Below are 16289 nucleotides of genomic sequence, written 5' to 3' on the forward strand. Positions count from 1 at the left end.
TCTAATATGCTGGGAATCCCATTGGGTCCCCATGCATGATTTCTCTCTGCTATCTTCTACCAACTGTCTAGCATTGGCAAACCTGGGCCATTTTAAAAACAAGCAGCAGCCATCTCTTTGTAAGATCTTTCTGTTTTAAATCAGAATCTTCCTTTTCAGTCCACACAGTAACGTTGATAAAAAGGTACGGTCTTTACATCGCACCTGGCTTCTCAATCAATAAGAGGTTTTCGAGAATCTGTGGAATTAAAGAAGTTCAAAAGTCCTGCCGCTATCCCAGGAGACAAGCTATTGTGCCCAGGAGAGTAGCCAACTTGACTTCAGTGACCATAAATCTTGGGTAAAGTTGGAGGTAATGCTTCCAACGATAGTATTCTGAAGAAAAATAGGTGATGTATCCCTGGTCAATATTTATCCCTGAATGAAGATCACAAAAATAGTTTATCTAGAGTCATACAGCATGGAGACTGGCAAAAGTGAGGACTGCAGATGCTGGAAATCAGAGTCTACATTAGAGTGGTGCTGGAAAAGCACAGCTGGTCAGGCAGCATCTGAAAAGCAGGAAAATTGACGTTTTGGGTAAAAGCCCTTCATCAGGACCTTACAGCACAGCTTGCCCTTGCTGACCAGCTTTCCTAAACTGAACTAGTCCCACTTGCCTGCATTTGGCCTGTATCCCTCCAACGTTTCCTATTCATGTACTTATGCAAATATCTTTTAAATGTTGTAACTGTACCTGCAACTGCCATTTCCTCTGGTTGTTCATTCCACACATGAATCCCTCTCTGTAAAAACATTGCCCTCAGGTCCTTTTTAAACCTTTCTCCTCTCACCTTAAAAATGTGCTACCTAGTTTTAAACTCCCCCACCCTGGAGAAAAGACCCCAGCTATTCACCTTATCCATGCCCCTCATGATTTTATAAACTTTTATAAGATGACCCCTCAACCTCCTTTGCTCCAATGAAAAATGTTCCAGCTTACTTTGATAACTCAATTCCTCCAATCCTGGCAAAATCCTGGCAAATCTTTTCTGAACGCTCTCCAATTTAATAATATCCTTCCTATAGCAGGGCAACCAGAACTGCACATGGTATTCCAGAAGAGACCTCATCAGTGCCCTGTGCAACCTCAACATGACATCCCAATTCCTATACTCAATCTTTGAATAACGAAGGCAAACATGCAAAATGTCTTCTTAACCACCCTGTCTAACTGTGACGTAACTTGCAAAGAATCATATACCTGAACCCCTAGGTGTCTCTGTTCTACAACACTGCCCAGGGTCCTACCCACCCTTATTTGTTTTACCAAAATGCAGTAACTTGTATTTATCCAAATTAAACTCCATCTGCCAATCTTTAACCCATTTCAACTCCCCCTTCCACTCAGCCGAGGACATGGAGGTCCTGCGCCTCCCTCACCACCCGATGCCTGGAGGAAGAACGCCTCATCTTCTGCCTCGGAAGACTTCAACCCCAGGGCATCAATGTGGATTTCACCAGTTTCCTCATTTCCCCTTACCCCACCTCACCCCAGTTCCAAACTTCCAGCTCAGCACTGTCCCCATGACTTGTCCTTCCTGCCTATCCTCCTTTCCCGCTATCCACTCCACTCTCCCCTCTGACCTATCACCTTCATCCCCACCCCCATTCACCTATTATACTCTATGCTACTTTCTCCCCACCTCCACCCTCCTCTCACTTATCTCTCCACCCTGCAGGCACTCTGCCTCTATTCCTGATGAAGGGCTTTTGCCTGAAATGTCGATTTTCCTGTTCCTCTATGTTTTCTTTTCCAGCACCACTCTAATCTAGAATCTGGTTTCCAGCATCTGCAGTCATTGTTTTTACCTAGTTGATTTCAACCCGTTGACCTAATTGATGAAAACCCTTTGCAATCTAAGAATGCCACCTTCACTGTCCACTACACCACATATTTTGGTGTCATCCCCAAACTTACTAACTATGCCTTCTATATTCTATTGAAAGCATTTATATAATTGACAAACAAAAGTGGACCCTGCTGGTCACAGGTCCCCAGTCTGAAAAATAATCCTTTACTATCGCCCTCTGTCTCCTACCATCAAACCAATTGGCAAGCTCACCCTCAATCCTACGTGGTTTAACTTTAGTAATTAGTCTACCATATAGAACCTTGTCAAAGTCTTTCCTAAATTCCATGTAAACAACTCTGCCCTCATCAATCTTTTTGGTTACTTCCTCAAAAAAATTCAAATCAAGTTTGAGAGACACAGTTTCCCTCGCACAAAACTACGCTGACTATTCCTTACCTCTCCAAATGCATGTAAATCCTATCGTTCAGAATTACCTCCAACATTTTGCTACTTACACAGCAATGAAAAAAAGATGCAGTTTGTCGAAGCTTTGCATCTTACATTCATCAGGACACTTGTAAGAATGCCACTGTAAAAGGAGCATTTTATACTGTTTGAGAATAAAGTACTGATTGATTGGCACATGGACTCTGATTAGTCGAGGCATTGCCATGGAGAATGTACCAATTAGATGGTTACCATCAGCCAGGTAATCTGTATTTGTGATTTTGATTGAGGAATATTTATTGATCATAACCCTCTTGTTCTTCTTCAAAATAGCACCACCACTGCACATGGGAGGCCAGACATGGCCTCAGTTTCTTATGTAGAAGAGCTGGTGAATATAGGATTGAAAATAAGGACCAGAAATTATAGCTAGTTGTATTTGTAACTGGTAACCTGGATTAGGCCTCTTTCTTGTTGTTAGAGCTGACCTGTTATTAACTCCCATGTTGGGCTGGAATATAGATACTGGGCCTTTTCTTAGTAGTACCAAAAGCTCACCTGTCTGGCATTCTGGAAAAAGGTGATTAATGTATTCAGAGGCTTGCTGTGCCCCTGTATGACCGGTATGATTCTCCAGTTCTCTTGCTGTTCTCACTATTCTCCCCTCTGTACTAACCTTCAACTCTCTCAGTCTCTGCTGTCACAAATCAACGCTACTTTTCTCTCCCGCTGCTGTTAGAAACCAGTTTTTAAATGGTACCTGTCCTGAACATATTTCCTCTCCTTTGATGTCAGTTCACGTTCCATGAAACACATTGGGATGTTTTGTTGCATTAAAAGTCGATTAGCGTAAATGAAAATTGCCGACTCACTTAGGAACTGTTATGAGATATTTATCTGTTTCTCTGTTCACCTGAGCACTTTTGGAATTGAAGGTTATATCTCTTGTTGCACATTGACAGTTGGAATGATTGGATGGTTGAAGCACAGTGCTGATCCTCTGACCAATCAATTTACCTGGTGTCACTCCCCTGCCTTTTCTATGTAGATCTGCAAATATTTTCTTTCCAGATATTTCTTTGCAATCTTCCAGTGGAAACCTCTAGGTGCAGCTTTTACATTGTAGGCATAGTTGGCTGAAGGCTGCACTCTGGTGGGAAAAAACCAGAACCGCAGTAAGTGTATGAAGTGATGAACTTCACGAAGAGTGCAAGCAAAGTAATTACTGCAAAAATGTACTGTAAATCGGGGGAATGAATATTGCCTAGCAGCTTAAAAAAATTAGCTATGTCTGTCCTGATTCAGCAGCCCCATCATTATTTATTTCTCAAAGCTTTCAATAGTTTAGAGGAGTTACAGACAATAGACAGACACAGAATTCACAGCACAGAACAGTTGCTCAGTCCAACAGGTCTGTGCCAGTGTCAATGATCCACATGATTCCTAACTTCACCTAACTCTATCTCTGTGCCCTTTTCTTTACATCTCCCTGATATTTACCCAGCTTCCCTTTGTATATCAATGGTGTTTACCTCAATTCATCTTTGTAGCATTGAATTCAACATTTTCACCACTATATTATTTATGTCCTATTTTGCAAAAGATTTTTCTGATACCTATTTGCTTTTCTGGCCCTACTCATAAAGGACTATGATTGTCATTGAACGCATTCATAGCTCCCGTCACAAACAACAACTCATACAGGCCTTTAGCAGAGCTAACAGAACAGGTCAGGAGGGGGTGACCTAAAACATGAGCATAGAGATGCTCCCTGCAGAGATTTCTGAAGGAGAAATGAAGGACAGAGCTTTGGGAGACAGCTTTTGTGGAGTTAGAATAGAATAATAATTTATTGACAAAGCTAATTCAATTCAAAAATTGTCATCTGTACTTTTATAAAAAATGAAAAGATTTACAAGGATGTTGCCAGAGTTGGAGGGTTTGACCTATAGGGAGAGGCTGAATAGGCTGGGGCTATTTTTCCTGGAGCGTCAGAGGCTGAGGGCTGACCTTATAGATGGTTTATGACAACATTAGGGGCATGGATAGGACAAATAGACAAAGTCTTTTCCCAGGGTTGGTGAGTTCAAAACTAAGAGGATAAGGTTAAGGTGAAAGGGGAAAGGTTTAAAAGGGACCGAAGGGGTAACTTTTTTACTGAGCGCATGGTGTGTCTATGGAATGAGCTGTCAGAGGAAGTGTTGGAGGCTGGCACAATTACAACATTTAAAAGACATCTAAATGGGTATCTGAATAGGTATGGCTTAGAAGGATATGGGCCAAATGCTGGCGAATGGGACTAGATTTATATAGGATATCTGGTTGGCATGGATGAGTTGGACAGAAGGGTCTGTTTCTGTACTGTACACCTCTGTGACTCTGAAACAGTGAAAAATTTTATAAGTTGACATGCCCCGGTGCATATGTTAATGACATAAATCATAGATTAATAAAAGTAAAAATTAAGGCAAAGTTCATTTCAAATCAATTTCAGTTTGGGGACAACCTATTAAAATGATAAAGTTGTTATTTTGTTTGGGACAAAGGGTGTTTGGCAGTGTCCTACAGATCAGTGGCAGGGGAATAGAGAGTTCACCATGAGTAGGCCAAAGAACTAATAGAGACAAGGATTTTTAATTAATTGGGGGAGGTTGGGTGTTGCAGGTTGGTTGGGATAAGATATGCACAGCAGAGTTTGAGAGTTCTTGGAGTTTGTTGCAGGATGAAATTGGAGACTGGTGAAGAAATCTCCGAGTCTGAGAGTTCAAAATTGTCAAAATGGTGTAGCAGGCAGTCTTGCAAATTTGGAAATGTATTTGTGAGGGCAGGAAACAGGGTGAGAATCTCAGCTGAAGGCAGAGAAGGAAGGCAGAGCTGCAAATAGTCTAGGTTCTGCTAGGGCAGCGGTTTTGTGTGGGAGAAATCACTATTTCAGCAAAGCCACTCTTTTGCCATTACCATTATGCAATTAAAAGTATAGTAAATGTCAGCATGATTATAAGGTCAGTTTGGTATTCATTTCATGATGGGAGGCTCCTTTGGCATTTACTCATTATGAATGATGCAGCTTCAAATCTTGTTTTACTGAAGAGCCTGCCTCAACTGTTCATCATAAAAAGGTTAAAGTTTGCCATGTGGTGGTGTGAGTAGCATTTTATACATGTTTTATTTCTTGTCCATATCCATGTATGGATATCCACGTATCCAGAGATTGTGCCTTGAAAACCAAACCAATGTTTGGTTTTCCCTTTGTTTCAGCTTCAAGGTCATAAGTTTACATTGTGATTAAATCATGCATACTATTTAAATTATTTCCCTTTTTAATGACACTTTCTTTCACCTCCATTCCTTCACCCCCCCCCCCCCAACAAATGCATTAGATATCTATTGTACGCATAGTTTTTGATTTAAATTGGTTCAGGGCATGTTTTTAACAGGAAGTCTGTGTGATGATTAATTGGGAAGTCTGAAGTCACTGGCTATAGTCCTGGTTACAAAGTCTGTCCCTTAATCACTGATTCCATTTCCACTCAGCAGTGCTTCCACCCAAACTCTGACTTGAGCTGAACCAGGCTGTTTGTAATCTTGTCTTCTGATTGATCCCAAGCTGAGCTTCCTGCTCTCCAATCTGTTCTACTGCATGCAATGACAAAAACATGGAAATAAAAGTGGGGTTTGATTCTTTCATTACTCTTTCTATATGAGACACTTGGTGAATTAGCACAGGGATTGCTGCTCGATTCTGTTGGAGTACAAACGATATTGGATTCTTCAATATTTGGGCCTGAAGCTGGATGGTTGCAGTTCTCAATTGTTAAGTTGGATTGATTCTAAGCTTGAGTGATTTTGCAGATCATGAATTGATAAATTGGACAGATTTTCTCACTGGCTTCTATGGCACAGTGTGTTTTTTTTGCATCGATGCACTTGGCCACAGGGAAGCCTAAAGGGAATTAATTGATTGGAATAAAGAAATCATGTTGATCATAGAATCAGGGAGCAGTTACAATACTTGCCCATCTTTGGCCCTGTAGCTCTGTGATTTTTCTTGGCTTTCCCACTTCTTTTTCTAGTTCAATTTTGAAAGCCATAATTGTATCGGCTGCCACCACCTATCAGACAGTGCAGGCTGTTCTTAACAAGTCATTACATAAAATGGCTTTTCTTTATGTCATTGGTTTCCAAAACCTGACAGTCACATGATGCAATGATAATGGGATTGTTGATTTATCAGGGATTGTCTTTCAATGAATCTGCACCATGTTCAAGCATAGAGTGAGGAAAACCTCCATTATTGGAGATCTTTGGGAACTTTAGGTCCACTATTTAGTTTGTGCCCTCCAATGAGTAGCTGCTACAATGGTTTAATGGTGAAGCCTTTATATTTCACTTGCTGAGTAAATTGGTGGTTGGTAAGTTTGTACTTTGCTGGTTTGTATGGTAACTCCCATTGAGAGCCTTAGGATTCATCAGTGTGAACGTTGAATTCTCTTGTGTTTCTATTTTATTCTGATTTTGATTGCGAAAAGATCATTTGCTAGTGATAGACTAGCAGGCAGAGAAGCAAACCAACTGAACATTTGAACATATTTATGAAGTAAAATGAGCCCAGCAGTGTATAACCATGTGGATTATCCCCCCTCCAGAATCGGAATGAAATTAAAAATGGGGCAATCCTTCGATTGGCAGCATCTCCGGTAAGTGATTTATGTGGCATTCACGTTTTTTTTATAGCCCTACTTATTGATGTTGTTGAAAGTTTATAAGCAGTGATATAACAGTGATATAAGCAGTTTATAAGCAGTCTATTTAGCTTTCTCTGCTCTGGGTTGTGAAAAGTAAGTCGTCTGCCAAAAACTGAAGCTCAGTGTCAGCTGCTGCTGCAAGCTGTCATTACACTGTGGTAAACGGCTATCTGTCTTAACTTTGAAAATTGTCTATTCGACTTGAAGCATGAGCACATAATCTAGGTTGACAGTGCACTACTGAGGGAGCACTGTACTGTCACAGGTGCCATCTCTAACGTAAGACATTAAACTGAGGCCTCTGTTGTGATCCCAGCTGATGGTAATACTGGTCACGTCCAATTCTAAAGAGAAATCTTGTTTGATAGACCATGCTACATTTTTTTACAGTTTGGTACCTGTGATGGGCAGTCACTGAATATATACACAATCGGCTGCCAATGTGTTTCTAAGAAAAGAACATTAAACCTCTTGCACACAAAGGCAAACAAGCATGAACTGTTTTTCATTATACAAGAACTATTTTAAATTGTTGTATTGCAAATAATGCAGAAGTAATGATTCAACCCTTTTACTGCCAGCGATAACCTTACAGAAACTTAAACTCAGTGAAGGATTACCTTGTTTCCATTTTAAAGTTCCTTATTCAGTTGGCACGACCAAACTTGGTTTCTTTCTGGCAAACTTCTGCATTCACTCAATGCGAGCTTCTTTGCATAATTTTTTTCCCGAGACCATTAAACAAATTGCTAACAGGGCTCACTTACATTTTTAACATAAATTCCTTTAATTCCTCTTCCACAGCTTTCTATTTCTAGGGCTTTCCTTTTATTGACATTAGATCAGTCAGGATTTCTTTTCTCTTGCCCTACTGATGCGGAGACGGTTAAACTTCACTGCTGCTCTTGAAATCTTTTACCCTCTGAATAAATGAATTCTCTCTAACAGAAGATACTTTCCTTGATTTTTCTGTCTTTATAAATCAAAACTGTTAATGTCTCCCTTTGTCAAAGGGCACTTTGTTGCTAGGCTACAGCCTGATTTGTTTCCTCTGTTCTCTCCTTGTTTTTCTAAAACACTCAATTATTCACCTCAAGGGCTATTTTTTACAAAAGGCTCCCACTTAATTGCATGTAAAGAAATTGCCAGACGTCACAGTACCATTCTCAAAATTCAAAAAGTCTACATAATTCCCTTCTCACTCCACTCAATATAGGAATACACATCAAACTTGAATTTCTAGATGGTTCTGCCTAGCTAACTGCCAAATTCCAAATAATAATGCCACATCATGAATTGTTATCACACCTACCTCTCAAGGTTCTGTGACTCTGTTTCAAACAAGTGAAGGGAAATATCCCCAGGTCAATATTTATTCTTCAAAACATCACTACAAACAGATTACCTCGTCAATATAACATTATGGTTTGTGAAATCTTGCCAAACACCAACTGGCTTTCTTTTTAACCTCATTATCACTATGACTGTATTACAAGAATACTTAATTGTCTGTAAAGAACTTTGAGCTGACCTGAGGTTATGAAAGGCTCTACATAAATGCAAGTCTTTATTCTGACATTGAGGTGAATTTAGAAGACAGGAGAACTTGAATATGGAAGATATTTACAGGAATGCAAATCAGGATAATGACAGCATTAACATTCTTCTCAAAACTCTTTCGGTTTGTCATATTTGAAAAAACTAAGTGGGTGCAAGAACAATTTTTAATAGAGGGAAAGCTGATTATTTTCTCCCCAAGAATGAATCAGGATTCAGGAACATCCCTCACCAGCTTTCACTGAAATGTAAACTAGTATAACAATCTTGGGTGCTTGCTTGTATATGGAAAACAAAACTTTCATTAATAATAATGCAATACATTCTTTAAGATGGACAACACTATATAGAAAGTCCCATACTTATAAATCGTTTTGGTGACAAGGTCAATTTTTTTTTAAGACTCATTTTAATGTTGGTCTGTAGCTCTTTACTCAACATCATGGTTTAATTTATTTAAATCTTTCACACTTTTTTTTATCCTCTCACCCCAAAGACTGAGTGGCTTAATACACCACATGGCTTTATGTAAACCGCAATGTCTAATCTAAGTTCCTGAAATAGCTAAGCTTTATCCAGAGCATCAGACTGCGATAGTGCCTCACTGTCAATAAAGTTCTCTTGAAGAGCAGTCACAGCAGTGCAGATATTTTGAACACAAGATTACACAATATGCGAATGTGATAAATATCATGTGACACCTGAGTTTAATGATGTTTGTTGAGGTTAGCTGTTGATGAAGAGAAGAATACATCTTCTCTTCAACTTGTGCCATGGGATCTTCTACATCCACCTGAGAGGTCAGATGGAACTTCAGTTTAATGTCTCCTCTGTATATTGATGAATTCAGTAATGCTGTATTTCCTCAGAATTGCCCTGGAGTGTCAGCTTAGACTTTGCGCTTAAGTTTCTTTCTGGCAAGTTTCTCACTCTAACGTTACTATTCTATCAGCTGAGCCATGCTCACGTCGAGGATGATGGGATGGGGGTACTTTGCAGGTTATTTCTCATTCTTATCCACACTGATGTTTACAGAGGACCAATTTCATTAAAAAAAGAAATTGCTGGCAAAATTCAGCAGGTCTGGCAACATCTGTGGAAAGAAAGCAGAGTTAATGTTTAAAATCTGCTGACTCTTCTTCAGAACTCTTCTAATGAAGACTCATCAAACTTAAAATGTTAACTCTGCTTTCTTCCCACAATGCATGCTGAGTTTCGGCGGTAATTTCTATTTTCGTTCCAGATCCTCCAGCATCCGCAATTCTTTATTTTATCCAGTTTCTTATTGCTATCCCTGGGGATCTGATTTCTGTTCCTATGGAGACTTCTGTCCATGGGTTGTTTCCTGTCCTTCACAAGCAAAGCCTTTAATTGCCATTCACTTGGACACAGGCAATGTCCAAGCTAAGTAGTGAAGAGAATAGCAACATGGGTTTCCATTCCCATTTCTGAGTATTATGACTGTTTGGTGAAGGTAGGATAAAGTTTAGTTGTGATACCCTTTGCTATCAAGTCATTTTCCCACCATTCTGTGGCTAAGCCGTAAATAATAGTCACTTGATTTTGGTGCTGGGTGGTTGCCAGTTTTTGTGGTTTCTATGTCCCATTTCAAATCTACTTCACTCAGGAGAGCAGCAAAGAATTATGTTTGTATTTTCAGTACATTTTCTGCATGTTGTGTTTCTTTTGGCCTGTGTCTTTTATGTAGACTCAAACAGCACAGGGGCTGCATGAGAGGATTCAGTCTTCCAGCATGGATGCCAAGTTAGAAGCACTGAAAGATTTGGCTAATCATTCCCGCGACATTACCTTCGCTCAGGAGTTCATCAATCTCGATGGTATCTCCCTCCTAACACAGATGGTGGAAAGTGGATCTGAGTAAGTATCTGTCCATCTTTCAGGTATAATTAAAATGAGCATCTGGGTGTGAAGAATGAAACCAGTTACTAAATAAAAGTGTATGGGTGTGTCTGTAATGAGGGAGCTGGAAGGAATTACATAACATCTGTGTTGCACTGGGAAGTAATATGTTAAATCATAGGGAGGCAATATTGGAAACAACTGGACTTCAGTTTGCAGTCTTGTTTTGCAGTCTAGAATAACCCTTTTAATATGTCTCTTTTTAAATTCATTCTTGGGTGTTGCTGACAAAGTCACCCACCCCTCAGTACCTGGTAAGATTGAGTGGCTTGCTCAGGCAATACAGTGGGTCAGTCAAGCGTCAACCACATTGATAGAGTCTGGTGTCCAATATCAGTCAGACTGGGTAAGGGCACAGGTTTATCGTTAGTTAATGTCTTTAAGGCAATACGTCACTGTTTCTGGACTCCTAAGCGCAGGCAAACTATTGCAGGAGCTGATAATAATACTCAGCAGGTCCAGCAGCATCTGTGCAGAAAGGAACAGAGTCCGTGTTTTAGGCCAGTGACCTTTCATCAGAACACTGTCAAGCTCTTCAAACTCTCAAGCTGCCATGGTGGAACTTGAACTTCTACTCTTGGGATTGTTATTCCAGTAGCATAACCAGTACACTACTCAGCAGATGTGGCACGCTTTTACCGACAGCAGCAGCTGAACTGCTTTTGCGGCAAAGAGCTAGTTACAGATCCCCTGAGGCTTGTCTGGACTGCCAGTCAGTGATTCCACATCAGCAGCTCAGTGTGAAATCCACAATGCAGCTAATGGTAGTAGGTGCCTTTAAAATAGCCTTTGCTGAATAGAATCCTATCACATGAAAGGCATGTTGATTCACTGAGGCCTCCAAAGGAAGGAAAATTCCAAATAAAAATCTTTCACCTTCTAGCTTTGAAAATTGTTTGTAGTTAAATAAATCCTGCTGTAAAGAAAGACCATGTATGTTTTGATATTTGAGCTGGCCATGCAATGCAGCAAGCTGCATTTTTTGGGGGGAGCTGGAGGTGGATGTGGTGATAGAGGAACCAATCAAGCACTTTGAGCTATACATCCCAGGAGAAAGTGAGGACTGCAGATGCTGGAGATCAGACCTGAAAAATGTGTTGCTGGAAAAGCGCAGCAGGTCAGGCAGCATCCAAGGAGCAGGAGAATCAATGTTTTGGGCATAAGCCCTTCTTCAGGATTCCTGATGAAGGGCTTATGCCCGAAACGTCAATTCTCCATCTCCTTGGATGCTGCCTGACCTGCTGCGCTTTTCCAGCAACACATTTTTCAGCTATAGATCCCAGACAAATTTGCTTAAGTTTTTGTTATTGTCAAGTCAAGTCACTCATTTCTCAGATACACTGTAAAACAGCACAGGAAGCGAAGTATAGCAACTCTTCCAGTGTTTGGATGCTGCCTGAACTGCTGTGCTCTTCCAGCACCACTAATCCAGAATCTGGTTTCCAGCATCTGCAGTCATTGTTTTTTACCTCTATGAAGAAAGTGTGGAGTGAATCAGGCCTTTCTGTTAGTTGAACGCAATACATATCAGCACATGGTATTCTAATGCAGCCAGTACCAGTGTGGATTAATGCCATTGTTTATCAAGTTTGTTTTAAATTTATGGGTGAAATAATGTGACCGTAGACTGGCTTTGCTTAGAGTCTCAGGCATTAATGGTCTGCATTTTTCAAGAGCTGACTACAACATTATAACCAGTGCTTACATCGTATGATCACAAATGATAGTGAGTACCATGGCCACATGTTAATAAATGATGTGACATTCCAGACAGCCAGTTGCTGAAGGATAGAACTGGAGCTAACTTTCACTTACTCTAATATACTTTCATTTGCAAAGTTAAGCATTTGAAAAGATACTTCTACTGACCTAGTAACCACAGTTTCAGTCTGTGCCTATTTATAGAACGGCAAGTGAATCCCTAAAACCAGCCTGCATTTAAATGCAATTAATGTATAATTAATGTCATAATGCATATAGAAAGCAGACCAGTCTGATTCCCTTCAGTTAAAATTGCTGTCTGTAGTACATTTGAGCAATTCCTTGAATCTCTGAAGGAGAACCTGTACCACTACAGAATGTGATTGAATATAATCCCCTAAAGTTGTGAGGGAGAAAGTTTCCTTAGTGTGGATCCTTTATGACAAAGTTCAAATTCTGCTCTGGAACTACCAACACATCTGGCCAGGCAAGCATAACTTGGACCTTTTGTGGAACAAGTATACTACACTGCAGTGAAAGTCTTTTATAGTTCCTGTACATTTTTGGAAAACATGCTGCGCTAGGATTTTCACATGGAGGTGACTCGATTCTTGTTACAAATTGGTTCTAACTTCAGTGTTGTGCTCAGTGCTGATTATTGGAGGCTGCAGGTGGTACCTATGCAGTAGTAATGTGTGTTATGACAGAGGGAGTGTGAATCTGTACATCTCTTTTGGGCTGTCAGTTCTCAAACTTGGGTGACCGAGCTGTCAAACTAGGTCATGGATTAACCAAATCGATTTTGCATTGTACAGAGAAGGGGAGGCAAAAGAAATGTTTTAAACTTCCTTCACTAAAATCTACATTAATGTGTTGGCTTGGAGTTTAATAAGTTCAGCGGCTGTTGGGATCATTCAACATAGTGTACTTTGGAGAGGTAAAATACGGAGTACATGGTGATACATATTCAAGAGAAGGGATTCTCGACCTGGCAGTTTTTGAGTATCCCTGCCTGTCATGGTATAGAAATCCCATTGATTCCTGTCACATAACACAGGTATTTTTCCATTTTAAAAGTGAATTATACAGTGAAATAAACGTATTATTGTTATAATTCACATGAAACTTAGTGCTGGTGCTGAAAGGCTCTGGAGGAACCTTCAGCAAATGCATCATGGTCAGTGTTCAATGTGACTGTTTTTGTTGGTGTTATTATTTTTAAAAAAAAGGCTTTCTGTCAGAATGTTAACTGTAGAAGCAGCAATGCTGTATTAATCATTGCACTTGCACTAATGCCCGTGCACTCTCTAATAGCCAGTGCACCCACATTTGATCATAACCTCTGTCCCTGAATGTGCTGATAGTTAAAACAGATTGGCTTCAGTTGGCATCACAAAGCATTAGATGGAGGAGCATCGTGAGAGATTGCTAATTAATCCAACATTGCCCAATTATAAAATAACATTTTATTATTGGATCTGAACAGTGAAAATGAATTAAAAATACTGTTGTCATTTCAGTTTTAATATTGAAGTTTATGAATGAATTGAATAAGGTTTGCTGAGCAGCAAGACACGCTGCCTGGTTGTATGACTGAGCTGATTGTTGTGGTATAATATGGATACTGCGAGTATGCAGCTAAGTGGGATAACAGAGCAAGACACCAGCCGTGTATTACAGCTGGCTCCAGTGTATGAGTTGGGTGTACCTGTCCCTGCATGCAAAGTGTCTCTGCAGCAGCCTTTCAGTGCTAGCTGCTGGTGCACCCTGTAGCATAAGGCTGTGCTGCCTGAGCATCCTGCAAGGAGGATTGAAGAGGTACTATGAGGGTTTGGCTGTTGCCTGAGGTGTGAATGAGGCTGGTGTGGGTGTGTCATACTCTGAGATGCTGTTTGATGTTGAACAACATGTTTGCAGCCTGTGGTGAGCTGATGTCACCAGGTACCTGCTCTGACCTACATGTTGAGATAGCTCGACATCTATCCTGCAAGATGCATTTGGTAAGTCAGGAAGCTTACTAAATTGTGTCAAATTGTGCTATTAATAGAGCATGTAACGAGTTAGACACTCCCTTAATCAGCAACTCATTAGTGTGAAACCTCTCTCGCCGCTTTGCAAAAGCATAAAAGAGAGAAGGACAGACTTTTGTGGAGTAGTGACAGTGTCTTGATCTTTGGATCATGAGGTCTGGTTTCAAATCCTACTTGCTCCAGAGGTGCGTAATAACATCTCTGAACAGATTCATCTAAAAGAGGAGTGAGATGTTACTTTGTTGAGTTAGACCTGACCAGACTTCTCATTCACTTCTGCCATCAATCTTGCCATAGCCCAATGCATGGAGACCCCTGTAAGATTCCACTCTTAATGACTGAAGATTTTCTTGTACAAAACCCAAAGGTGTGCTAATAAATACACTGAGAACACACAAGAAGTGTCCAGCTGAGGTGTGAAAGATAGTAGCTGTATAAAAGACTAAAGAAAGAAATGAGAACAAAATGAAGCAGCAGGAGAAAAAAAGGCAGAGGTTAAAATCTAAAATTGTAGACCATCTCATGGCATGCTGAGTTCAAAAGATGGGAAAATGCCCCATTGAACAATGGGGTGCTATCCCTGAAGCTGGCCTGAGCTTCCTTGGAACACTAGCAGACTGAGGTCAGAGTGAGAGCAAGGTAGAAGATTGAAATGATGAGTGAAAGCAAACTCTGCGCCGTGCTTGCAGACTGAATAGAAGCTTCTTGCGTTGTGGGCAGTGAATGCAGTGTACGAAATTGCAAGGAGTAAAAACAAATCACTGTGTACTTCTGGAGTAATTGTTCCACCCCAGGTTCTCAAAAAGGGCCATCCAGTCATGAAGGAAAATGAGATCACGTGAATTGTTACAACTTCTGTATGACTGCACTTTGCTTAGAAAGAGAAATAGCAATAACTTTCTTCCCTTTTGCCTGACTCTGGCAAATGTGCAGTATGTTTGGGGATGGTTGCTAAGGTTACTTTTAATTGTAGGTTTGGATACTGGGAGCTGAAGTCTGCTTCTTGTGTTTTAAATGTTCCCTGCTAAAATAAATTCATTTTTGGGGTTTTCTTAACTGTAGCATGAGCAGAAGAATTTGTTGTCTAAGAGATGGATGATGGATGATGGGTGCAAACTGAGTGCTACGTAAACTGGGCTCAATGAAAGTTTATTTTTGCAACTGTAAAAACGTTGCATGAGTTTTGTAGGGGATGGTGATCCCCCTGAGGCAACTGAGACTCTGGACCAAGAAGTCAGACTATCGAAATTCAAAGAAATTATCCAGCCTGACCCCATTTTATTGCTTTTGACCTTTTAAAATGCAATTCTGCCCTTGTTTTATTTTCACTGCTTTTTAGAAAACAATCAGCAGATCATCCGACATGGTAATTCCTGGATTTAATCAAATGTTACATTCTGTACTCACCTTTGGCCACTGGGTGCTTGTCCAGATACCCCCAAGTCTGTCAATTTATTATTGGTAGAGCAAATCTTTTGTACCTTAGCATACATTTATTCTCAATTGCAGTAAAAACCAGAAATGCTAACAAGGAGAAATGGACACATTGGTGGTTTCTGTTTCATGGCATGGTAAGGTCTGTGTTATCTTATCAGCCATCTCAATTTGGAATGACAGAATGAGACTCATTGTTCGATGTCGTGGGGATTCATTGAAGCAGGGAACTAGGAATGTAGCAGAACGAGTCAGCTGGGCCGGAGCTCTGCATGCTGTAATTTCTACAATACAGTTAGAGAAGGGAATGGCAGGTCCAGTGATGCATTTGTTTTTTTTTAAAAAATCACAGTTTGTGATTATTGGAAACAAATGAACTAATGACATTATAATAACTAGAGATTTTCACAGTTCTCCATTAGAAGATTGCTAAATTGTGTTGATGGCAATTGGACCTCATCTTGAGGTCTACATTTGTGCGGCAGTGGGGTGGGAAAAATAGACTGGATTAGTGGTGCTGGAAGAGCACAGCAGTTCAGGCAGCATCCAACGAGCAGTGAAATCGACGTTTCGGGCAAAAGCCCTTCACCAGGAATAAAGGCAGTGAGCCTGAAGCGTGG

At 40.4% G+C, this 16289-nt stretch overlaps 1 protein-coding gene across 11 annotated transcripts in view; it reads left to right on the top strand.

The window, feature by feature from the left end:
* Window positions 1-16289, top strand: part of elmo1 (engulfment and cell motility 1 (ced-12 homolog, C. elegans)) — a 281631-nt gene that overhangs the window by 68705 nt on the left and 196637 nt on the right. For all 11 annotated transcript variants that reach the window (XM_072560697.1, XM_072560695.1, XM_072560693.1 and 8 more), the window contains 2 exons: window positions 6929-6979; window positions 10293-10462. In XM_072560697.1, coding sequence (XP_072416798.1) covers window positions 6929-6979; window positions 10293-10462 — 221 coding nt within the window. The remainder of the gene's footprint in view (window positions 1-6928; window positions 6980-10292; window positions 10463-16289) is intronic.

Source organism: Chiloscyllium punctatum, chromosome 41, assembly GCF_047496795.1.
Source record: "Chiloscyllium punctatum isolate Juve2018m chromosome 41, sChiPun1.3, whole genome shotgun sequence".
NCBI classification, from domain to species: domain Eukaryota; kingdom Metazoa; phylum Chordata; class Chondrichthyes; order Orectolobiformes; family Hemiscylliidae; genus Chiloscyllium; species Chiloscyllium punctatum.